The following is a 25,712-nucleotide window of genomic DNA, read 5'->3' as shown; positions in this document are numbered from 1 at the left end:
CCCAGGAGTCTTGGCCTTGCTTCCCAGAACCCTCTCAGAAGGCCCTCTGCTTTGAAAAGTAGACAAAAGAGGCTGTTAGTCACACACACCATGGAGGGGACCACCAAAGGGCAGCTAGTGCTCTCAGCACAGCTTTGCCCTGGGATCTGTGTGGCAGGATGTGTGGCCTTGAATTCCCACATGCTGCCTGCTTCCACCAGGGCTGCCAGGGACCCAGGGAGTCTTTTGCTCTTAGCCAAGCTTGTCTGCTGGGGACATCTGCTGGGTTCATTGTGCCCATGGTGCATGGGGCCAGGCTGGATGACTGAATTAGAGAAGGCGACTTTGAAGTCAACATGCTGAGGCTCACTCATCCCAAGTTCCCTGAGGACTGGCTCTGAGCTAGCACTCAACACAGGCCTGTGCCCAGCACAGGTCAGAATGGCCTATGGGGAGATGTGAATGCGATAACCCTATACTTTGGGAACAGTCAGACCTGCCTGTCCAAGGCTACCCACTGACCAGCCCATGGTGAGTCTGATTAGCCCAGCTTGCCTTTACACCAGACAGAGACCCTCCTTGGCATTTTACTGGCGTTGCTGCTTCTAGAAAGGACACAGCTGGCCAAAGTGGGACCCAGTGCTGGTGGATGTCCTCACTGGCCAGTATTTGGGCACCCAGACCATCAATGAGGCAGGGCCACAAAACCACCAGGTAGGACAAGTCATTTGTTCTTTTGCACCCCAGGTTCTCCATCTACAAAGCAGTAACTGTTATAGGCCATGGGAACAGCACCATGTGTCTGACTGGGGGGGGGCGTGTCAGACCAAACCTGGGTTCAGCAACCTCGGTACTTGGGTTCTGGCTAGGAAAGAATTCAGAGCAAGACCTAAATTGTAAGAGATGTATTGGGTAAATTACAGAGATAGAAAAAGTAATTCCTAAAAGATATGGGTTTAGCAAACAAGTTATAGAGGTAAAAGAAGAGCCCTTGGAGCTTGGCAGTGAGGAAGCTAATGGTGAGGTGCCTGGGGTGAGGAGGAAAATGGAGAGGGAAGGTAAAGAAAGGCATAGGCATGCTCCCAAGAGGGAGAGCGCACTGGGTCCTCCATCCTAAGGGTTTTAAGGGTGGCAATTTTAGGGGAGGTCCCAAAGAAAGATCTTTAATATATATGTATATATATGTATATATATGTATATATATATATGTATATATATATGTATATATGTATATATGTATATATGTGTATATGTATGTATATGTATATGTATATATGTGTATATGTATGTATATGTATATGTATACATATTGATTTCAGAGAGAAAGGGAGGGGGAGAGAGAGAGGTAGAAACACTAATGATGAGAGAGAATCATTGATCGGCTGACTCCTGCATGTCCCTCACTGGGGATCACGCCCACAACCCGGGCATGTGCCCTGACCAGGAATTGAACCCCGACCTCCTGGTTCATAGGTTGATGCTCAATCACTGAGCCAAGCCAACTGAGCCAGGGAAAAATCTTAATAGAATATTTAGAAGTTTTCCAGGTGTGTCCTTTCATAAGGTTTGCGTTCTCCAGTGCTCCGGGGCAAAGGGTCATTATTCAATGCTGCTGGGCCTGGAGCTGAAATAAAACTGAAGCATAGATGTTATCTCTAAGGAGGAAAGGTCAGGGGGCCCAAACCTCCTGACTATTGATATGCTAGGGGAGGAAAAGTCATCCTGGGGGTGAGGTCCCACCCTACAATTATTTGCCAATTGTTAGGCACCTGGGGCTCTCCATCTTGGTGACTTTCTATACTTGGCCCATTGTCCTTGCTTTGCTCATGTCTAACTGCTTACAGCATAACTATGACCATGAGCCAGGTAAGATGCTAAATCTCTCCATACACAGTACCTCCTGTGATACCCACAAAAGCACAGTGAGTTGACCAGTAATGCTGTCCCCACCTGACAGACAGAGCTAATAAATGAGAAGCTGGATTGTGAAGCCAGTTTATTAGACTCCAAAACCCTTGTGCTTTACACTCACCCCCAGACTCCATGATCTGTTTGGGCTGCTGGGGTTACTAGGCAGACCTTGCACACAGGCCCCAGCCCTGAAAGAGATAGGAGGAAATGTGGGCGGAGAGCCAGGAAATGATGTGGAAGGCAAGAGAGGGGAAAGTAAGACCATGACTGCATGACAGAGAGGAGTCAATCCTATTGTTGTTTCTGCTGCAAGCAGGCCTGACCCTGGCAAGCCTCAAAGCAGAGCTGAAAGGCATAGAAGTTGGGAGGTGGGGGAGACACAAGGATCCAGGCTGGAGATGGCCCAGGAAGAAGGAAGAAAAGAGGCTGTTGGATGGAGGGGACAAAAGTTGGGCCCATGACCTTTCTGTGTCTCACTTTTCAGGAAGAGCTAAATACCAATGACCTAGGCCCTCCCTTTTCCCTGGGCTAGTGCTTCTGCCTTTGTCTCAGTTCCAGTCTTTTCCCCATCTGTAGGCAATGGTCTTTCAAATGCAAATATGACTCCCTCATTTCCCTGGGCCTTGTAAACACCTATGCTTCCTCTCCTCATCCCCAGCCACCCCCAATCCCCCTCCCAATTACTCAGGGAGAGACCCTCTTTTTCAGGCATACCTACTCCATTTATTCTTGCCTTGCCATTTCCAGCTCTGTTGCCTTTCTCTTTGTGGTGTTTTTATCAGCTCACCACTCTCTCTTCTCATCCAAAGGCCTCAGCTCAAGGGTCATCTCCTGTGAACAATCTTCCCTGAGCCCCAGTTCACATTCGATTCCTCTCCATTTGGCTCCCACAGCACCTATTGCTCACTCCTGGGCTGCAATTTCCCCCCTCTTGTGTAATTCCTTAAGGCTCTCTCTCACACTGTGGACATTGAGCTTCTTGAGAGCAGGGTGGGATCTTATTTGTTCTCCAGCCCCTGGCACAGGATCTTCTCCATAGAATGTAATCTTTGAGCAATGATCTTATCTTGGAGTGCTGCAAAATCTTGGGAGGCACTATTGTTACCTGAAGGCGAATCTTTGGCTATATAACTATCGCCCATCTTGTGAGTTTTGCCCAGGCTGTGTGTCTTTGTTTGCCCAGGCACCTCAAGCTCTAGCCTCTGGGCCTCCTTGCTGAGGGGCCCATCCTACTTATCTGCAGGGCTCTGTGAGGTTGGGATCCTGGATGAGGTGGCGGTGTAGGGGTGGAAGAGAACTGAGACAGTATCTGTTCCCCCTGACTCTTCCCCAAACCTGTGGGTAGAAGATGAGGAAGGAACCATCCATCTGCTTTTCTATGTCCTTGGCTCATCCCCACCAGGTTCATCCCCACCAGAGTCACCCTTCATTTCCTGGAGCACACAGAGTTGGTGTTTGCATGGCAAAAGCCCCACCAGCCTATGGAATGCATCATCTATATCTTAGATGGGTAGGGAGCAGGTTTAGATGATTACTATCTGATCCCCCAGTGAATTTTTCCCTTATCCTGGTTTGCCAAAGCCAGTGGAGGAACAGAGATACACAGATGTCAATTTGACAAATGCAATGCCTTTTTCAAAGGATATGTGGTTTGCTAACTTTGGCAACAAACAAGGCTGGCCTAATCCAAAGTCAAGGACTGTCTGTTACTGCCTGTACCTTCCCCTCTTCCAGTCAGCCTTTACCCAGCATCTTGATTGCACATCTGGGATGTCTGAGCTTGGTAAAGGAGTTTAAGTATGTCCCAGGGAGGCAGTAAGGAAGGCTGCTCCTGTTGCTAGTGGATGACCCAAAGGGCTTTGTCCTTCACAGCTGACTTCCTAACTTCTCTACAGCTTCTCCTACATCTCAGCCAGCTGGTAGCCTCAGCATCTCACAATGAGGCAGGTGTTAGCAAGGAGGGTGATGCTTCCTTGATGTATCTCTGATAGGTGACAGGACCCATATAGGTGTTCTTCTTTCCAAGGACCCATCCACAGCTGTACCTCTGCTCAAATGACCAGTTCTCCGTGGTCTCTTCTGCCTCTCCTCTCTCTCCAAGGGGCCAGCAGAGGTACTGCCTGCTTTTGCTGTCACTTCAGCTGTGTTTTCCTCTTCCCTAGTTCCCAGGACCCCCAATCCCTTTGCTATTATATTTTTAGAAAGACCCTGGGCTCTCCAGGACATAGCCTCAGATTTCTGGAATGTTGGAGCTGACAAGGTAACGCTCATACAGAGGCTCATAAATTTTCCGGCATATTAGAATCACTTGAGAAGCTTTAAAGACAGTTTCAATGCCCAGGCTTCACCCTAGCCAGTAATTCAAAGAAAACTTTTTTTTTTGTTTTTTTTTTAAGTTTCTAGGCTGTGAGTCATCTCTTTGAACTGACCATCTCCACCACTGTTTTTTTTTTTAATGAAAATTTTAAGACATAACAAAAGGTATAAAAATAATATCTAAGTCCAGCTTAAGAAAAAGAACATTACCAGTACAGTGGAAGCCCCCTCTCCACAGGTTTGGAAATTGTTCCTCAGAGCTTCAGGGAGCCTGGGGAGGTACCTTAGAGGCCAGCTGGGTTGAGGGATGGGTGAAAGCAGTATGGTTGGGGGTTCTTCTGGCCTTTTCCCTTGCTTCACCCAGAACAAAACCAATTTTATTGTTTTGTACATGGAGGATCTGTAAACAATTTCATTGGGAAAATGATTTAAAAGCCACTTATTTGTACCCTCACTAGTTCTGTCTGTACCTTATCCTAGATAGTGGTTGCAGTGTAATAGTTGAAAAAACATGAAGGTAGGACTCAGCAGATGGGGCCTGCAGTTCCAGTTTTCCATCCCCTATTAAGTCCTGGGTGCCCTTGGTCAAGTCATATCTCTCTCTACTCCAGGGCAGCTGTGAGACATCCAGTGGGATATGGGTGTGAGAAGGCTTTCTAAACAATAAAGTTCTGTCCAATGTATAGGTGTTTTTATCTTCAGACAGTATAGTTGCTATGCTTGTTCTCAGAGCCCCGAGGTTAGTTGTGGTTTTGACTACACTCATCCACTGTGCCTTAATGGGCCCCATGTGGTGGGGTATGGAGGAGAGGTGATGGGGTGCATTGTATAAGCAATAGCATGACATACTTTAATCAGCAATTTCTTTTTCTCTTTCCCTGATACATAAAGAAGTGGATTTTTACAACCTGAGGCATCTTAGAGTCGCTGAGATTCCATGATTGTTACCTTTTTTCCTTTTCTTTCCCCCATGAGAGTCACTACTGGGCTAGAGAAAACCCCTTTGGGAACACTTATAAACAAACTTTTAGCACATAGCCTCATTTTAACACTACATCCAGCTTCTACCCAGGCCAGGTAACTTTTCTGCTTGCTGACCAAAAGGGGGCCCACTATGTTGAGTTATCTCTTAAGGCAGATGGTTTGTGGGATATGAGAGGAAGGAGGCAGAGTACACCTGCATAAGATAGCCTACCATGCCAACTACATGGAGGGATGAAGGGTGGAGGAAGCCAGAAAGAGAGTTGGGGAGGGAGCCAGACAAGCCAGGTCCTCAACAGCTCTGGTTTCTTTATTTCCCAACCACAGCCTGGCCAGACAGCTCAGCCTGCTTCCCTGGGGAACTCCCAGGTCTAGTCATTGCCAGAGATGAGCTAGAAGAGAAGGGGGGTGGGAAAGGAGTCCAGCCTGATCCAAACTCCCTGGGTTGATGTGAGTGGCTGTCTGGCCCACACAGAGGAAGACAATGGTTTTCTCACCTCTTCCAGTAAGGTGTAAGAAGGCTTAGTTAGTGGGCCTTCTAAAGAAAAGCACCACTTTACCCAAGGGTAGCCTAAGCCATAGACATTCACTGCAGTTGGAAATTACCATTAACCTTCTCTCAGTTCTGGCAGACACTCTAATTAAGCATGGTTCTTACAGCCTTTAGGCCAAACTCTTCCAGAAGGGGAATGAGTAAATCCAGTGGGATCCAGGGACATGGGCACAGGAAGCAGTTTTTGGACGTTCTTTCCCCCCACCCCCAACCCCAAGAGCTTAACAAGACATGCTCAGCGGGGATTACAGCCGCCCTCATGTAACTGGGTTAAAGTGTTGGCCTACTTAGGCCCCTCCTGCAGTAGCCTCCGTAAAAGCTGATGAGGCCAATTATGGGGCTATTTCTGAGCCCTAGTTGTGTACCCAGAAGCCTGGGGGCAGGCAGTCCTCCTGTGACAAAAAAGACAGTAACTAAGGTTGGACAGCCAAGGACAGAGTCTACTGCCCTTGAGAGTCATGCTATCAGACCTCATGTGCCCTTATGTAAGAAAGAGTCAAATAACAAGTTTAAGTCTCTGGATTTTGAACTTCAGGAATCAAACCAACTAGCCCTGGCTGGGTGGCTCACTTGGTTGGAGCATTGTCCATGCACCAAAAGGTTGCAGGTTCAATTCCCAGTCAGGGCAGATACCTAGCTTGCAGGTTTGATTTCCTGGTTGGGGTGGGTATTGGAGGTGACTGATAGATGTTTCTCTTATATCCATGTTTCTCTCTCTCTCCCTTCTCTCTCTCTAAAATCAATAAAAGCATATCCTTGGGAAGGATTTAAAAAAAAAAAGAGTCAACCAACTAATCGGTTTACAGGGAAACACATTGTCCTATATCTTTACCATCTCCAGCCCTACAAAGAGATAATGGATGGTCACAATGAAGTCTTCAATGTAGTCACTAGCCTCCACTAAGTAGATTCTGTGCACTTAAAGCAGATTATTATTTAACATCTCTGAGCCTCAGTTTGCTCATCTATAAAACAGCAATAATAATAGTACCTGGTGTGAGGTACTATTACATAAAGCACTTATCACAGTGGTTGGCACATTGTAAGAATTGTTTACATAAATGTTAGATGTCACTACTACCGCCATTACCATCATGTCACTACTACCGCCATTACCATCACCACTGCTACCATCATTGTCACCATTATCCTCATCCTATCAAGACAGTAGAGTGAAGTATTAAAAACTCAGTCTCTGGAGCCTGAAAAACTTGGTTTGAATTCTGACTGGTGACCTTTGATAACTGATAGCCTCTTTGAACTCGATTCTTATTCTATAAAATGGGAAATTCATAAAGCTGTTGAAAAGTGTATCACATGGTCCTTAGCGCACATGTGCGCTCACTAAATGTTGTCTATTATAATTAATTAAAAAGGGGTGATTAAGATCAGTGGTTTCCAAGGCTGGTGGGGAGGGAAGGATGATTAGATGAAGCACAGATGGATATTTAGGGCAGTGAAACTGCTCTGTATATTATGATGAATGCATTTCATTGTACATTTCTCAAAACCCTTAGACTATACAATATCAAGAGTGAACTCTAATGTAAACCATGAACTTTGGATGATAATGACGTATCAATGGAGGTTGACTGATTGCAACAAATGTACCACTCTGGTGTGGGATGTTGATAGTAGGGGAGGCTGTCTGGGGAGAGGCAGGGATCAGGGAGTATATGTAAACTGTACTTTTTGCTCAACTTTGCCATGAGCATAAAATTGTTCTAAAATTACAGTTTACTGTAATGGAAGAAATAGATTCCATTTATTTAAAAGGAATAGAAAGAAAAAAACCCAAAAGTGATCAAACTAGGTTGTTATAAATTTGGGATGTTAATTACAATCCCCATGGTAACCACTAAGAAAATAAATAAAACATACAGAAAAAGGAAATGAAGACTGAATCAAAGTGGTGCATTAGAAAAAATGCAAAAAACACAAAAGAATGCATTATTAGAGGAATTGTGGAACAAAAAGATATGACATGTAGAAAATAAATATCACAATAGCAGAAAAAAGCTTTCATTATAAGTAATCACTTTAAATGTAAATAGATTACACCCAACAATTAGAAGACAGATATTGGAACCCAGCCGGATAGCTCAGTTTGTTGGAACATCATCCTGTACACCAAAAGGTTGTGGATTCTATTCCCGGTGAGGGCACATACCTAGGTTGTCGGTTTGATCCCCAGAGGCAGCCAATCGATGTTTCTCTCTCATCATTGATCATTCTATTTTCTCTCTCTCTCTTCCTCTCTCTCTAAAAATCAGTGAAAACGTGTCCTTAGGTGAGGATTATAAAAGAAAAAAATTGACACTTTTAAAAAAGACAGATATTGGCAACATGGGTTTTAAAAAGGCATGATTTAACTACATCCTGTTTACAAGAGACTCAATTTAGATGCAAAGATACAAATAAAATAAAAGTGAAAGAATGGGAAGAGTAGTAACCAAAAGAACTAAGATGGCTAAATAATACCAGGCAAATAGATTTTAAGTGAAAAAAATTGATAAAGAAGATAGAGAAGGGCATTTTATTGATAAAATGATTGATTTATCAAGAAGATATAACAATTATAAACATATACATACCAAATAACAGCTCTAAAAGATATGAAGGAAACATTAATGGAACTGAAAGAAGAAATAGATAGTTCTACCATAATAGGTGGAGACTTTTATATCCCACTTTAAATAATGGATAGAACACTCAGACAATAGATCCATAAAGAATAGAAGACAATACTATCAACTAATTAGACCTAAAAGACATATACAGAATATTCTACCCAACAAGAGGAGCAGAGCACACATTCTTCTCAAGTGTACATGGAACATTCTCCAGGATAGACAATATGTTAGACCATAAAACAAGTCTCAATAAGTTTTATTTATTTTTATTTTTTATTTTTTTCTACTTCAATAAAGCTGTTTTTATTTTTTTAATAAGTTTTAAAAGATTTGAATCAAAGTATCTTCTCTGAACAAATGGAATGCAGCTAGAAATCAATAAGAGAAGGAAAAATTAAAAAAAAATGAGGAAATTAAATAACATACTCTTAAACAACCATTGGGTTAAAGAAAAAAGCACTAGGAAAAACTAACATGCTTTGAGATAAGTGAAAATGAAAATACAATATACCAAAACTTAGGAGATATGGTGAAAGCAGTGCTCAGAGTTAAATTTGTAGCTATAAGCATCTGCATTAAAAAAGGAAGCTCTGAAATCAACACCCTAACTTTATGTGTTGAAGAACTAAAAAAAGAAGAGCAAACTAAACCTAAAGTCAACAGAAGGAAGGAAACAATAAAGATTCGAGCAGAGATAAATGAAATAAGGAAAAAAATAAAATCAATTAAACAAATAATTGGTTCTTTAAAAAGATCAACAAAATTGAAAGATCTTTAGACTTCAAGAAAAAAGACACAAATAACTAAAATTGAAAATGAAATCAGGGATGTTATGACCAACCTTACAAAAATTCAAAGGATTATAAGAGAATATTATAAGAGAATATTATAAGCAGTTGTATGCCAACAAATTAGATAAGTCTTGAAATGGACAAGTCCCTTGAAACACAGAAATTACCAAAACTGACTCTAGAAAATAGAAAATCTGAGTTTGAATCAGTAATCAAAAACCTCCCAACTGCCCTGGCCAGTGATGCTCAGTGATTAGAACAGCGGCCCACACACCGATTCCCGGTCAAGGGCACAGACCAGGGTTGTAGGTTCAATCCCTGGCCCCAGTCAGGGTACATGTGGAGGCTACCAATCCATGTATCTCACATCCATGTTTCTCTCTCTCTCTCTCTCTCTCTCTCTCTCTCTCTCTCTCTCCACACACACACATGCACAAAACTTCCCAACTAACAGGGTCCATTGGTTAATTCTGCCAAACATGTAGAGATTTAACACTACTCCTATTCAAATTCCTCCAAAAATAGAAGAGGAAGGGACACTTCCTAACACATTCTATAAGGCCGACATTACCTTGATATCAAAGCCAAAGATACAAGAAAAAAACTACTGACCAGTATCCTTTATGAGTACAGACACAAAAATCTTCAACAAAATATCAGCAAACTGAATCCAACAGCACATTACAAGGATTATACACCATGACCAAGTGGGATTTATCCCAGAAATATAAGGGTGACTCAACAAGATAATCAACTAATGCAGTACACCACATTAATAGAACACAGGAGGAAATGATCTTTTCAATAGACACAGAAAAAGCATTTGACAAACATCAACACCCTTAGCAAGCTAGGAATAGAAAGCAAGTTCCTTAACATGATAAAGGACATATATGTAAAGCCCACAGCTAACATCATACTAATTGGTGAAAGACTAAGTTTTCCTCTTGAGACCAGAAACAAGATAAGAATGTCTGCTTTCACCTCTGCTATTCAACATTAGAAGTCCTAGCTAGAGCAATTAAGCAAAAGAAAGAAATCAAAGGTATCCAAATTAGGAAGAAGTAAGACTATATTTATAGATGATTTTATTGGGGGTGCCAAAAGTAGATTTACAGTTGTGAGTATGAAAAATATAGTTTATTCTTGTATTATTTATTAATTATTGTATTATTTTCCATTATTTTCCATATGAACAAATATAAACCTACTTTTGCCCCCACACATCTATATATAGTGAATGGTAATAACATTAAATGCACACACAAAAAACTAATGCTATTGAATGCACACACACACACACAAACTACTAGAGCTAATAAATAAATAAAGTTTCAGGGTATAAGATCAACAAAAAAATTAGTTGTGTTTCTATATGCCAGTAATGGACAAAATGAAGAGGAAGTTAAGAAAACAATTCTATTTAGAATAGCATCCAAAAGAATAAATTTGGCCTAGGAGTTAAGAAAGCTTATACATTGAAAATTACAAAATATTTCTGAAAGAAATTAGACTTAAATAAATGGAAAGGCAGCTCCTGCTCATGGATTGTAAGACATAATATTGTTAAGATGCCAATGTGCTGCATAATGATGGATGTTTCAGTCAGTGACGAATTGCATATATATAACCTCCGTGTATAGTAGGCTACACTACCTAGATTTTTGTAAGCGCAGTCTATGATGTTTTCACAATGGTGAAATGGCATAAAGAAGGATTTGTCAGAATGTTTCCCCATTGTTAAGTGGTGCATGACTATAGTCCTTAAAATGATCTACAGATTCATTGCAATCCCTATAAAAATTGCATTTTTTTTGCAAAAATGGAAAAGCCAATCCTCAAATTTATAAGGAATCTCAAGTATCCTTGAATAGCCTAAACAATAGTGAGAAAGAAAAGCAAGGCAGGAAGACACACTTCCAATTTCAAAACAAACTACAAGCTAGAGTAATCAAAACAAGGTTGTACTGGCAGAAGGATAGACATATAGATCAATGAAATAGAATTGAAAATCCAGAAATAAACCCAAATCTCTGTGGTGAATTGATTTTCAACTAGGGTACCAAGACCATTCAGTGGCAGAAAGAACAGTATTTTCAACAAATGATATTGGAACAAATGAATAGCTACATTAACAAAAATCAAATTGGACTCCAACCTCGTACCACACAAAAATTAACTCAAAATTGATCAACAACCTAAATATAAGGGCTAAAACTATTCAAAGAAAACATAGGGGTAAATATTTATGATCCAGAGCATGGCAATGGATTCTCAGATTTGACACCTAAAACAAGAGCAACAAAAGAAAAAATAGATAAATTGGACTTCACAAAAATTTAAATTTTTTGTTCATTACAGGACATTATCAAGGATGTGAAAAAGGCTAACAATAGAATGGAGAAAATATTTTCAAATCATTTACCTGATAAGAATTTAATATCTTGAATATATTTTTTAAAATCTTACAATTCAACAACAAAAAGACAAGGAACCCAACACAAAACTTGGCAAGGGACCTGAATAGACATTTTTTCCAAAAGATCAATAAAAACATAAGATTTTCAACATCACTGGTGATTAAAGAAATGCAGTTTAAAACCCCAATGAGATTGTATTTCACATCCACTAGGATGACTATAACCGAAAAGACAGATAATAACAAGTATTGGTGAGGATGTGGAGAAATTGGAAACTTCATCCATTACTGGTGGGAATGTAAAATGGTGCATGCAGGCCCTATGGAAACAATTTGATGGTTCCTTAAAAAACTAAACAGAATTACCATATGACTCAGCAATTCCATCCAAGAAAATGGAAACATATATCCACACAAACACTTAGACAAAAATATTTATGTAGCATTATTCATAAGAACCAAATGTTTGAAAAAGCCCAATGTTCATCAATGGATGAATAGATAAACAAATTGTGGTATATACATATGATGAAATATTATTCAGCCATAAAAAGGAATGAAATAAACATGCTACAACTTAGGTGAAAGAAGCCAGTGGCAAAAGATCACTCATTGTATGACTCCAATTATATGATATATCCAGCTTAAGCAAATGCAGGAAGATGGAAATATTAGAGGTTACTTAGGGGATGGGCAAGGGAGGAATGGGGAGCAGCCTCTTAATGGGATAGGGTGTTTCTATGGAGTGATGAAAAAGTTTTAAAACTAGAGAGAACTGGTGGTTGTACAACACTGTGAATACAACCAATACCACTGAATTGTATGCTTTAAAGTGGTTAATTGTATGTTATGTGAATTTCACCTCAATAAAAGAAAATGTCAAAAAAAGGAGGTGGAAAGAAAGGAATTTCTTTTTAAGTTTTAAGTGCCCTGTGCACCCCGCTTGCAGAACTCACTTTATAACCTTCTCTAGCCTAAAGGGTGTTGCCTGCCCTTTCCCAGCCAAGGGCTGACTATTAGCAATTTCTATTTGACCTTCCTCAAGGCCAGAGATTCTTCTGAAATGGTACAAACCCAAGTGGGGTAGTAAGGGGCGATTATTCCCATCTACTCAGGAACAATCACATCCTGTTTGAATAACCAGATTAACACCTTGTTCCCCTTTTAAATTCCATCATTCATGAGTACAACGGACCACATATGCTAGGCCAGATAAACAAGAACCAAGTCACCAAGGGGCATGGTTTCATATACAGAGGTCACTATGGACACCCACCACTGTCCCAGACCACAATTGTGGGAAAGGGGCCATTGCTGAGGCCTATGCCAGCAGGGTGGCAATGTGTCCATGCAGAGTTCCTGGAATTCATTTGAATGTTTGAAGTAGAGAAAGTTTAGGGAAATGTTTGCATTACTCACACTGGTGCTGTCCTTCAAAAAAGATGGGGGTTTCCCACACTTTCCAGTCCAACATACCCTTTGTACTCTGCCAGGATTATGTAGGAGTGGGGAATATGACTGCCCCATCCAGCTGTCTGGCCAACTCTATCTCCCATGCTGATACACATGAATCCAATTACATATGTTGACACATACAGTAACCTTGGATCAATCCAGAATACCATTTAGATGGAAATGCTAGTTTGATGAAAAGGGACTATAGCAACTCATTTCAAATCTGCCTTGTGTTCAGGCAATAGTTACAACTCTCAGCAGCTTCCTGTCGGTCAAAATATGTGATTTAAACATTCTATTGTATGCTAGATGTGTTTCCTGTTTTACAATGCCAACTTTAATACAGCCTTCCTGCCCTTTCTTAGGGAGCAGGTGATTCAGAAAGTTACTCTGATTCCCCTCTTTAGATGGTATACCCCTACTATTCTTTCCTCCCCCTACCCCATAAATGGATCCCCTCCCCGCCATGGGATAATTTTTCAACCTATAGACATGCTATAAATTTTCTTTTCCTCAGGCCTTAAGGCAGCTTCTTAGAGCAATGTGCCTAGTATCCACCTGTCCTCTTCTCTCTCTCCTGGACATGGGAAGGGCCTGATGCCCTTTAGAGGGCAGTTTTGTAGTAAGAAACACAACTTTCAGCCACCAAATGCCATTCTGCATATACATAAATATGTTGCTTATACAATCACATAATTTCTCTCCTAAACACCTTGCACATTCCCCTAGATAGGGAGCAAGACAGCCACATTTTAGGAACAGAAACAATCTCTTCCTCCACTCACTAAGTTATGACCATGCCCAATTCAGGGTGGTTTTTGCTGCTGACATGGTGGAGGGCCAAAGAAATGCCACTCCCAACAGGGGCAGTACAACCCTGCTCTAATGTCACTCTGAAATGGGAGCCATGTAGGGATAACCTGTAAATCCAGGCTGATGTTGCCTGGGCCCTAGTGTGAATGACTTTCCCCAACTAGACCTAACTTGTATGCCCCTCACAATGCTTAGCTCAGAGTAGACTGTTAATCTGTGTTACAAAATTATACTATATTCATTCTGTAACCAAGCACAGTGCCATGCCTCGGGGGGTACAGGCACTCAATAAATATTGATGGATCGTGTTGAGCCTGACATTTGGGAGGAAAAGGCCAAAATGGAAAAGATGAAATGACGGCTTGCTAAAGACTCTCAAAATAACTAGGCATGTGGTGGCTCTAGTAGTGGTTTTTAGATTGTCCTGTGGGACCTGGCATTCTGTTGGAACTGATCCAAGTTTCCATAAACATTTGATTCAAAAAAAGTGTGTGGTTTAAATGTATAATATCTATAAACTGTATTAAAAATGAAAAAACACCTAACAGAAACACCTCATGTGTTACATTCTGAATAGCAATTGAAGACCATCAATGGGTTAGCAGAGCCTTTGGATTGACTTATTTCTGTTGAAATCTCAGGAGGAATGCTTCTCTTGCCTGAACTTCTTATAGGCCTTCTCAGGTCTCTCTCGGGAGGTTGAATGCACCAGAATTTTACAATTTAGGCCCTATACATACATACCCACTCTCATAAAACAACACAAGTGAAATATCACCTCTTCTCTACAAATCAGGACCTTCTTGCTGTTGTACAGCCAAAACAGGATCTCTCTATATAAAAGCCTAAGTGACTGGCTGACCATCCGGTAGCTATGACACACAATGACCACCAGGGAGCAGACACTCAACGCACAGGCATAGAAACATGGAACAGACTGAAGAATCTCAGAGGGAAGGGGAGAGGGTGGGAAGAGATTAACCAAAGATCTTATATGCATTCTAGAGGCCCGGTGCACGGATTCGTGCACTGGTGGAGTCCCTTGGCCTGGCCTGCAGAAATTGGGCTGAAACCAGCTCTCTGACATCCCCCGGATTGCGAGAGGGCAGAGACCAGGTCGAGGGACCCCACCAGTACAGAAATCTGTGCACCGGGCCTCTAGTACAGAAATAAGTGGAGACTATAACTGCAATTGTCATCAATTATCCCCAATTGCAATTTTTTATAGTCATTAAAATAGTGTCATCATTTCATTAACTTTATAAGTAACTATAGGCCAAGTACATGAAATTCATGCATGGGGGGGGGTCCCCTCAGCTCAGCCTGCACCCTCTCCAATCCGGGACCCCTCGGGGGATGTCCGACTGCCAGTTTAGGCCTGGGGATCAGGCCTAAACAGGCACTTGGACATCCTTCTCACAATCCTGGACTGTTGGCTCCTAATCACTCACCTGCCTGCCTGCCTGATTGCCCCTCGCTGCCCACCCCTGCCAGCCTAATTATCCCCAACTGCCCCCCCGCTGGCCTGGTCACCCCTAACTTCCCCCCACGCCGGCCTGGTTGCCTCTTACTGCCCATCCTGCTGACTGGTTGCCCCCAACTGCCCCCCCTGCTGGCCTGGTCACCCCCAACTGTCCCCCTTGCTGGCCTGGTTGCCCCTCACAGCCCCCCCGCCAGCCTGGTTACCCATACAGCCCACTGCTCACTCGTTTGGTCATCCCTCACTACCCCCCCTGCTGGCCTGGTCACCCCATGCAGCCTGCTTGTTCAGTTGTTTGGTTGTCCCTCACTAACCCCCCCTGCCGGCCTGGTCATAGACAGCTACCTTGTGAGGGCATGATGGTCAATTTGCATATTACTGCATTATTATATAGGATTGTTATATGTTTGCACTTTATAACAATGAGATACTGCATTTAATCTAATATTTTTAACATATTGAAGGGCCAGCTAAGATTTTGATTAAAAAAGCAAAGAGGTTCTTTCACCATGGAGGGAGACTAAAGGCTGAACAAACTACCAGACCCCTGTGACTTGCCTGAGACTGTTTAAAATGGGAGCATGGGCTCAAGGACTCCAGGGCAGGCAGTGACCACAGAGGCATGTAATGCAGCCACTTTCCAACTGCCCAGTGCGTGCTCCAGACTTAGTGCATCCTACATCTAACCTCTCTCGAACTAATGCGATCATCTGTCATGATGGAAATCAACAATTGCATGCCCCCCACCAGCCCTCTGGGTCAGTCCATTTATACAATTTAAGATGCACAGTCAATACACTATGAACATAATGTATTAAAAGTCATTTTAAACACAGTTATACTAGTAATTAAGTTCTTGGGAGGAGATCAGCTGGCTTCAAACAGTGCTTATGACTCAAGGCAGTTTCCTCTGATTCTTGAAAGATTTCTTTCAACATGCTTGGGGTTTGGAAAAGGAGATTGAACCATGGGCCACAGGATCACGGAAGGCTTTTTAATGTAGTGGACAAAGTAGTATGCCCAAGCCTGCTTCAGTTGTATCCTCCCACTAAATTATTCCCCCTGCAAGTGAAAAACCTGGGTGGGAAGCCATTAGAGCTTACTTAGCCAAAATCCACACTTGTCTCAGCTCATGCAGTCAGAGATGCACAGGGTGAGAAAAGCCATTCTCTGAATGGGCTGTCATTCACTGATTCTCTTGACTGGTAGCTCTGAATCCAGGTGTGATATCCTCACAGCATACTTTCCCCAGCTCACACTGATAGCACCTTTTGGATATGGTAGTATTTTCCATCAATAGAGAGCCACCGTCTCATCCCTCACAGCCCTGCTTGTTCTCTGAAGCAGTGAGCTATTTAAAAGGTGCCTAGTAGGGCATGAAATCTAAAGAGGAAATGCTGAAACTCTGGGAAGAATTTAGATAGGTACAGTGTGATTACTGAAGTTGAAATCTGTTCAGACCATTGAGTTAACCACTAATGCTATAAAAATGAATGCTGTGGACTCATTAAATTACTTCATTCTACCTGAACCTATTAATATTGTCTAAATCATTTTTAAAATCCCATGTACCATTAAACATGAATGATCAAACTGGGTAAACCTTGAGCAGATGGCGGCCTTAATGGAGCACTATTCAAACCACAATCGTACTCTAGAATCTGAGATGGCTGGTTTTAGTTACTATGATTGACATAAGCACGTGTCATAAAATTCCCATGTGTCATCAAATTCACATAGGAAACGGGGCATTGGGGCAATGTAACAGAAAATTGCCCTGCATATATTCACTAGCAATTAATCCTGAAATATTCATGATGAAACTGAGACAGCGAATGATTTAGAAAAGGCAAAAGTATTTCAACAATGTCCTTGGTAGCCTTTCCAGAGAGAGAAAAGGCAACAGCTGATAGTGGTAGCCCAGCAAGAGATTCTGTTCTTGCTGCAGACTCTTCTCTGGCCCTTGAAAGTCAGGAGCACCAGTTGCCCTGCCATATGTTGACGTTTCCCAAGCCCAAGTTGTGAATAGAGTTAATCTCATCCCACTCTGGAAATGAAAAAGTAACAGATAATGAGTTTAACTCTGTGGTATGCCTATTGTGTGTATGAATGTGTACCAGCTCCGAGTGGCCATATTTTGGGTATTTTCAGATTCTGACCTGTAGTGAGAAAATGGCAAAGCCTTGATGGCAAAAGAAAGGCTTCCCACCTCGTCAGATGGTTTCACTGAATGGCACTGAACCAGCTTACAAAGGGGAAACACTGATTTGGAAGAAATTTGGAGTGGGTTTAAGCATAGCTAAGCTGTCCCAGAAATTCAAGTTGGATGCTTGTCTCAGATCCGTGAGCAGCATAGACCATCCAGTAAAGGCTAGACTAGCTCACCAAGCCAGGATTCAGGACTAGGCAAGATGAAAAAGGCAAATGATATGGTAGGGAACAGCTGAAGGCAGATGAGGTATTCCAAGTGCTAGTTTGGAAATAAATCAATGCCAGTTCCAAAGTATATTATTTCAAAGTCTTCCACTGTGAGTGTTTTAGTAAGAAGTACCCATGAGACCAATATCCAATGAGGCAGGTTAAAGAAAGAGACAACAAATGGTAACTCAGTTTTAACATTTTATTGGGTAAATGAGTTTAAAGGTAATAACAATAGTGTCAAAACTACTACAATATCTTTCCACAGCCATACCTTACAGACCCACATAAACCTTCTCATTTTATTTTGCTCTTTTATATTTTAAAGCCAAACATGTCATATAAAATGCCCATTTCCAATAGTTTCTTCAAACTACTAAGCAATTAAATGTGGAAGGAAGGAGGATCTAGTTATACTTGAAGGGATTTCAGGTAATCTCTGATGTCTTACTGTAATCAAAAACAGGTTCCTAAGAAAGAAGGAAAAGACAAGCTACACCAGGTAGCTTTTGCTCATTACAAGTCTCACTATGACATCACCAAAAACTCATTATGCTGGTGACCGATTCAAAGTGATTTCGGGGAACATATAAAACACTAAAATAACTTAGAAACTAGATCCAAATATTTCAAAAGTAATCAACTTTGATATACAAAAACAGTCAGAGGTGGTTACAAAAGTGTTTTCTCAGTGCGTCTATGTACCAGCGCAGTTACTGGGTCCAGAGCAAAATAAAAGGTTTATTTTCTTCTGAAACAGTAATAAAAAACAAGGAAAACGTATCTTTGTATATAAAGGATCAATGCTGGTCTTAAGAATAATGTAATCAGAAACCCTTAAATCGAGAGGCACACAACAGGTTTCCGTTTTTAAAAAATAAAAGGAAAGTCACCAGTTTATTTAAATGGAGGAGGTTCTCACACCCCCAAATAAACTTAATTCAATTTAATATCACTAGCAAAAATCACTTAGAAACTGTACAAAAATAAAAAAGTTAACACATTTAATCCTGCAAGGTTTTTGTAAGGACTGGAAGGCAGGCTTTTGGAGCAGCATTTGGGCATGGCTGGGGGCTTCTTTGGTTTGATCTAACACACATAAGAGATGGAACCTATTCCAGATGACAGTTTCAAATTTCCTGCACATTTGAAGACATGAAAAGAGGCCAGTACACAAACTTCTGGTGTGCTGGGTATTGGGACTGAATGCATGGGACTGAAAGTCTTATAATTCTTTAAGTGGGGTGGGGGGGGGGGGAGAACAAGCCTTGCACTTCCTCCATCAATCACACCAACCTCTTATGGTAGGGGAGACTAGAATGGGTAGTAGCACATTCTCGTGCAGTCAGAAGGCCACTTAATGAGGGGGGAGAAATTGTTCTTTTAGAATCTGGTACCTGGCTGACCTTGTTTAAGGACAAGAAAATCCTTCCAGAAATGGAAGCCTTTCGCTACATACCAAAGTAAAATGCGTACGATTTTCCAAGAGGAAAAATACCCAGTTGCATTTGAAAATGGAAAACATAAATGGAACTAATTAACATTTAAAAGGGGGTCTATGTAAACTTTGTGCTACTCAAATGAAGTTCAAGTATTATGTCTGAGCTGTTTAAAGATCACTGAATTTATACAATATACTGGTGATGAGTGCAATTCACATTTGTGTTTCTGAACAAATAAACCACAACTGGCTAAGAACACAACCTGTGCAATTAGAATCTTTGTCAGAGTTAAAAACACATGCTACATATTTCAACATGTTCAAAGTTAATTCAAACCACATATTTAACATTTTGTTATATACGACAAAGGTGAAAGGGTCTAGCATTTGTTTCTTTGAAGCACGCCATTACAGTTTGTAGAACACCCTTTACACAACAAAGTCTTGAGACAAAACGGCACTGTGCATTAATCTGAATACAAAAGGAGACAAAACTATCCTTTCCCCCCAAGCCATGGTGGGAAATATTGCTGTCCGAGTCCTCTGAAGCCTGCAGGATGGTTATTTCTTCAGTATAACATTATTACACTGGTAAGAAAATCTGTATAACATCTGCATATATCAAGAAATTTAAAAAATCTGATATGATTTTAGAGTCCGCATGACCAGTCACGTGACCTGCTCAAGATTGATTAGCACCGTTAAATACATAAACACACACATATGTATGTATGTATAAGTATATGTATACATACAAATATGTATGTATAGATCTTTTCTTTAGAAAAAACTTCTAACCATGAGCTCAATCAGGATGAGGAGCCTGTTGAACTGATGAGATGATGGATAAGATGGATCAATATTGGTCTCTTTTGTCTCTCCTCAGTTTGTTTTATTTACTTTTTTGCAGCAGACAATATCATTCAGCTTGTGCTCAGTTTCCCTATAAGGGCAAGAAAAAGTTTCCATCAGGTAGCCACTTGTTTTTATACTGAAAGACTAATCTGCTCCAAAATGCTCCCAAGTAGAAATGAAAGGACTCAAAATCCTGTTCTAAAACCCAACAGCTAGCGTTGTCTGACTAAATCTCTAGGTTCAATGGAACTGGCTACCGAGATTGCATTTCAGGCCAACAATTGGCTTCTTAGTTAAGGCATCGCAACTGAAAATGGTTGTTTCAACAATAGATGCTATGGATGAAGGAATACCAACAAACTTCTAAGAACTCTCATCAAAAACTAAAACAGTTTGATTTGCCACAATGAATTTAGCCAATTATCTCACAAACTAGAAAAGGGTTTTTGAATTCTGAACTAGCAGTTGTCACTTGTCACAGCAACTATATGTATAAGCTATACCATTTGATATTCAGCGAACTATATATTTTGCACCATACTTAAATTCATCACTTGATTTATTGGTTTCCTATTTTATCCTATTTTAAAAAAATATTAACACACACACACACACACACACACACACACACACAGTTTCTACCATAAAAATGAAGGTAATCTTTCTCCAAAATCCTCTGTCATTTTTCCTGGGGATATACACACGGACCTCCTATTGACATTAGGAATTCTCTTTGTATGTATCGTGGGAAGAGAAGCCTTGCAAATGATCTCGCTCTAACAACTACATCGCTTCTAAATGCCAACTCCATTTTTACAGCTGTAACATAACATCAACATAGCAAATGTGTTTCTATCAAAAGTATGTAGTGCAGAAAGAGATTCAAGCTATTTTGTAGTATATCTAAAACTCCAGTATTGTCCCCATTACAAATGTCTGAAATCATGGCATATATGAACTTTTGTTTCACTAGATTATCTTTACCATTTCTTTAAATGGTAGCTAAAATTGTCTCTGGCCAATCATGACTTATTGAAACGTAAACCTCACAAATTTAAATTAATACATAATAGACACATGTTTCTTTTTGGTTATTTGCTCAAAATAATTATTTCAGCTTAAAAAAATATTTAAGAGTAAAGAATTTGTCTAATCTGTTGTTTTACAACATAGAAACAATAAAATTTTACAAGAATATTTCTCTAAATTGCCTTTTTTCTACCCCCCTCTTAATTCCACTTAATTATATTCTTCTCAAAGGCACTAAATTCTGTATCTGCTCTCTTCCTGATATTTGCTGCTTTTCACAATGATTCTATAGCATATTTGAAATGTAGCTTGTACTTTCTTAAAACAGTGTTTTAGTTTGTAAGTTGGTTCTATAAAGTGATGAAGCAGTCTCTCCTATGATAACCAACACAATAGGCATAAATGATTTCTCACTCTCTGTGACAAGCCCTATCACGGACCTTCAAATGCTCTATACTAGAACTAAAGTTCATATATTTTAACCATGGGAAAAACATATACTTAAGGAGTGGAGACCCACATACTAAGCTCCATAGCAAAATTAATTTTAGACAAATTCAAGAATAATACACAAATACCTGAATTTCATATGAATTACTCCCAAACTCAGCTATGAAAAATTATCTATATTACTGAGGAAAACTAAAGAAAAAACTAAATAAAATCCTTAAGAACTGTACAATTTCTTCCATCCACAGTCAAAAGAAGAAAAAAGGGAGGAGGGAAGAGAAGCAAGAAAGAATGAAGGAAAGAAGATAGGAAATGAAAGCAAGATAGACAGAAAGATAGAAATCTGATTGACATAGCAAAGCAGAATTCTATATAATATTGTAAGGAAAGAAATCCCTTTCCAAATGATATATGCTGCAAAAAAAAAAATCAATGACCTAAAATAATAAAACAGGATCTTCTTAACAAATACCATTTTCCTACCCGTTACCATGATGATCTTAATTGACTATGTTGAAGGTTCACCATGGCAACGGAAACTATCATCATAAAATGGTACAGTAAAAGAGATAGCTAGACCAAGAAGGGGCAGGGTCTCCTGGGAAGAGGTCTGCAGAGAGGCCCAGTGACTGGTTGTGCGGCTCAGTGTCAGGAATAATGGTTGTATGGTGGAAGGGGATGCCCAATGCCATTTTGGAAATGATGATGCTGGCGATGAGCAAGGTATTCAGCATAACTCAGGGTCATCTTTTCACTACGGTACCTGAAAGAAATTCAGGGAAGAGACAAAGTTAACATCCAGAAATAGGTGACATGACAGTATCAGAGCTAGGAGGGACCTTGGAGATAATTTTACAGGCCAGGAAACAGACCCAGAGAGGAGCGGTGACTTGCCCAGTGTCACACAGCTAATAAGTAGCAAAGCTGAGATCAGAACCCAGGAATCCAGAATCTGAGTCCAGTGCTCTTTCCAGTCTACTACTGCTTGTTTAAATTGTTCTACAAATTGTACTGCCCTCTGATCCACAATTTGCTAACAGGAAGGAACAGAGGAAAGGCAACCTATAACCATCATGTATGCAACTCACTCGGTTGACTAATTTTTTTTTCTGGGATCATCCTTGCTCCCTCCTTTACCATTCCTTTCCCTCTGTCCACACATCTACTCAGATTTTGCCATTAAGTAAAAACAGTAACAACAAAAAGCTCTGCTTAATCCTGGTATCCCAAACCCTCTTTCCCCTCATGTCTAGCTTTTTCATTGCCACACTTCTCAAGAGCAATTAATGTGTACTTTCTCATCTCACACTACCCCTTAGCTCAGTGCATCTTGGCTTCCACAGAGACTGCTCTTTCAGAAGGCCACTCTTCCTCCTGTTTGACATCCCCATTATGTTACTGCTCAGCACTTCCATTTTGAATTTCTCTTGTGCCATGGGTTCTACAAATCCACACTCCCCTGGTTCTCCCCCTGCCACTCAGACTGCTCCTTATGACTACTCATCCTACTCCTGCCTTGTAGGATTTTCCTATATTTCTACCATTAGTCCTTTTGACCCTATGCTCTGTCCCTGCTCAATGAACCCTATCCTCATAGTTTCAACTACAGTGGGGCCTTGACTTACGAGTTTAATTCGTTCCGTGACGGAGCTCGTAACTCAAATTATTCATATGTCAAATCAAAGAGTGAACGAGTGAGACACGTGATGCTGGGCTGATGTTGTGGCATTCACTGTGACGTTCGTTGCGCCAATTAGCGGTGGGGTATCTGAAGCTGGCTTGTAACTCGAATTTTAGCTCGCAACTCAAAGCAAAAAATCGGCCGAGACAGCTCGTATCTCGAAAAACTCATTAGTCGGGACACTCGTAAGTCAAGGCCCCACTGTACATCCTTTTTACAGATGATCCCCAATCACAATATCTGTCCATGAGCTCTACACATGCACATTCAGAACCTACTAGTCATTAATACACAGATATCCCAGGAAGCACTTGAAATCCAGAATCAATGCATCAATGTGACTCTCCTTCTGTGGTTCCTCTCTTGGTTGAAGGGATCATCTTGGTCCCTTTTATCTACAGTAAAGCCTTGATTTGTTCTTCTTTTCTCCTTCTAAAAGATGACTAAGTCCTTTCATTTTTCCACAATATTTTATTACATGTTCCTTCCTTTCTTCCCATCTGACTGTCACAGCTCTTGTTAAGGCTCCCATTTCACTCCATTTGGATTGTTTCCAGAGATTCTTAGATAATAGTAATATCTTCTAACTACTTTTCTTGCTTCCAATTCTAATCTTACACCTTCCCAAATCCATCTGTTTAAAACCTTTCAATGGCTACCAATTGCCTATGGAATCGGGTCTAAACTTCTTAGTATGGAACTTAAGGCTCTATGTTCTGACCCAACCTATCTTCTTTGCCATATTTTCCCTCTAATGACCACCTTCTATGTATACACTGAAAGACCAGCCAAATTGGACTATTGAACAGTCCTCAGAACTTGCTCTGTACTAAGCCACCTACATGCGGTAATTCACAAAGTTCCCTTTAGTTAATCCCTTTTCTCCCCCACTCTCTAGCAAATATTCTACCTATTTTTAAAGTCCAGCTTCAAATCTACCTCCTGTTTGAAATTTGTTACTCCCAACCCCTCCTGGAATTCCTATTTCCCTTCTTTATGATCTCACATCATCTATCACATTCTGCCTTATATTAATAATCGTCTTTACACATGCCCTTCAATTAGACTATGAACTCAGAGAGAGCAGAGATAGAAGCATTTTCAAAGATGTTATTCTCCAGAGCTAAGAAGAGGCCATTTTAGACCATAAGCATTCAATGTGGTTTTATGGAATTAAAATAAATGGAAACCGTTTTCCTAAAATGTTGGTATTTTCCTTTTAAAATAAGTATGCCTATTATCCCATGCAGAAGTTTATTTAGCATTTGTGAGTCTTGCTTAATTGTATTTTTCAGCAAGCTTTCATGGGAGACTTCTATCACTGCCAAAATTCTAAGTTTAATTCAAATTTGAGGACTGCTTATCAGAATCCTGGGGTTCTGCTAAGCCATGTCAAAAGCTAGCCAACAGCTAATTCAGGTAACTTTCTTCAATAATGTAGTCTAAAGGCCCAGAGGATTTGCTCGTATAAAGCCAGAGTGATCACATAGAGCTAAAGATGGGAAGGATGGGCTCATACATTTTACAGGCTTTACTGCCAAGCATAGTTCCATTGTATCCATCCTCAGTATGGCCCTGCCATTCATTTCCACTCTGTTTCAGAAAAGAGAAGCAGGTACAGTTAGAGAGACCAAAGAAATCAAAGGATTACAGGCATATGCATGCATCAAAATGTACTGGCTATCTTTGCACTAGAAAATGCCTTCTGTACCTGGTAAGTTTTATGGTTTTCCTGAATTCATTAGTAATCGGAGCTTTGTACCCTCCTTTCCTCAGTAAGGAGTCTATGGTCTGAATATGGTCCCATCCTGTGGAGAGTAGACCAGATAAAATATAGTCAAGTACATGTAAAAAGCACATTTGGTTAAGTACAAAATGACTTTCTAGAGAGGTCAATTATCACTTTCACCAAATGCCATCAACTCCTTTGGTCCTAAAAATCACACAGAAGAGCTAAGATTTCATCCTGTAGAAAAGCAGGTTCACCACCACACATCTTAAGTTCTAGCTATCCAAGATGGCTAACAACAATGGCTTCTTTATCTCACCCACATTGGAAGGCAAGGAGGCTAGCAGTAACTCCTCAAATCATGTCTCAGTAACAAACCACAAGCATTGTATTCTCTTCTAACAGTGACATCTTTAAAAGGGAGGGAAGAGCCTAAATGTCATTGTGCCACCTCAGTAGCATTTAGGACTCCTACACTTACTCATGGTGATTGCTGTTTCTAAAGGTAACTTCTATCACCAATCAAGTGTATTTGGGTGCAATATTCAAGAGCATTTTTGTTGGTTCTGACATAGAATAGTATATTAATATCTGAGGCCCTCTATCTTTTATGAATGCTTTACAAAGTCAATGGAACTACATGATTAAGACATTTTTGAAAGCAACGTAACAAATATTCATATAGCTGCCTTAAAGACTAACTCTCTTGTTGGGAGTTGAATTATATTAAGTTTTGCTGTTATGTATCTCACATATTTATAAGCTAAACACAGGAAAA

General features: G+C 40.6%; 1 protein-coding gene across 2 annotated transcripts in view; it reads right to left on the bottom strand.

The window, feature by feature from the left end:
• Positions 1-17,937: 17,937 nt before the first annotated feature.
• The window catches only part of AMMECR1 (Alport syndrome, mental retardation, midface hypoplasia and elliptocytosis chromosomal region gene 1), a 122,697-nt gene continuing 114,922 nt past the window's right edge, over positions 17,938-25,712 (bottom strand). The window contains exons 5-7 of one of the 2 annotated variants that reach the window (XM_014459390.2): positions 24,917-25,013; positions 24,725-24,798; positions 20,651-22,287 (exon numbers count right to left, since the gene is read on the bottom strand). In XM_014459390.2, coding sequence (XP_014314876.1) covers positions 22,268-22,287; positions 24,725-24,798; positions 24,917-25,013 — 191 coding nt within the window. In that variant the 3' untranslated portion in view covers positions 20,651-22,267. Of the gene's footprint in view, positions 22,288-24,724; positions 24,799-24,916; positions 25,014-25,712 lie in introns of both variants that reach the window. The other variant, XM_006082236.2, reaches the window with a different exon arrangement.

This window comes from Myotis lucifugus, unplaced genomic scaffold, assembly GCF_000147115.1.
Source record: "Myotis lucifugus unplaced genomic scaffold, Myoluc2.0 scaffold_2, whole genome shotgun sequence".
Taxonomy (NCBI): domain Eukaryota; kingdom Metazoa; phylum Chordata; class Mammalia; order Chiroptera; family Vespertilionidae; genus Myotis; species Myotis lucifugus.
The sequence above is the reverse complement of the archived record's forward strand: the minus strand, read 5'-3'. Positions and strand labels throughout refer to the sequence as shown.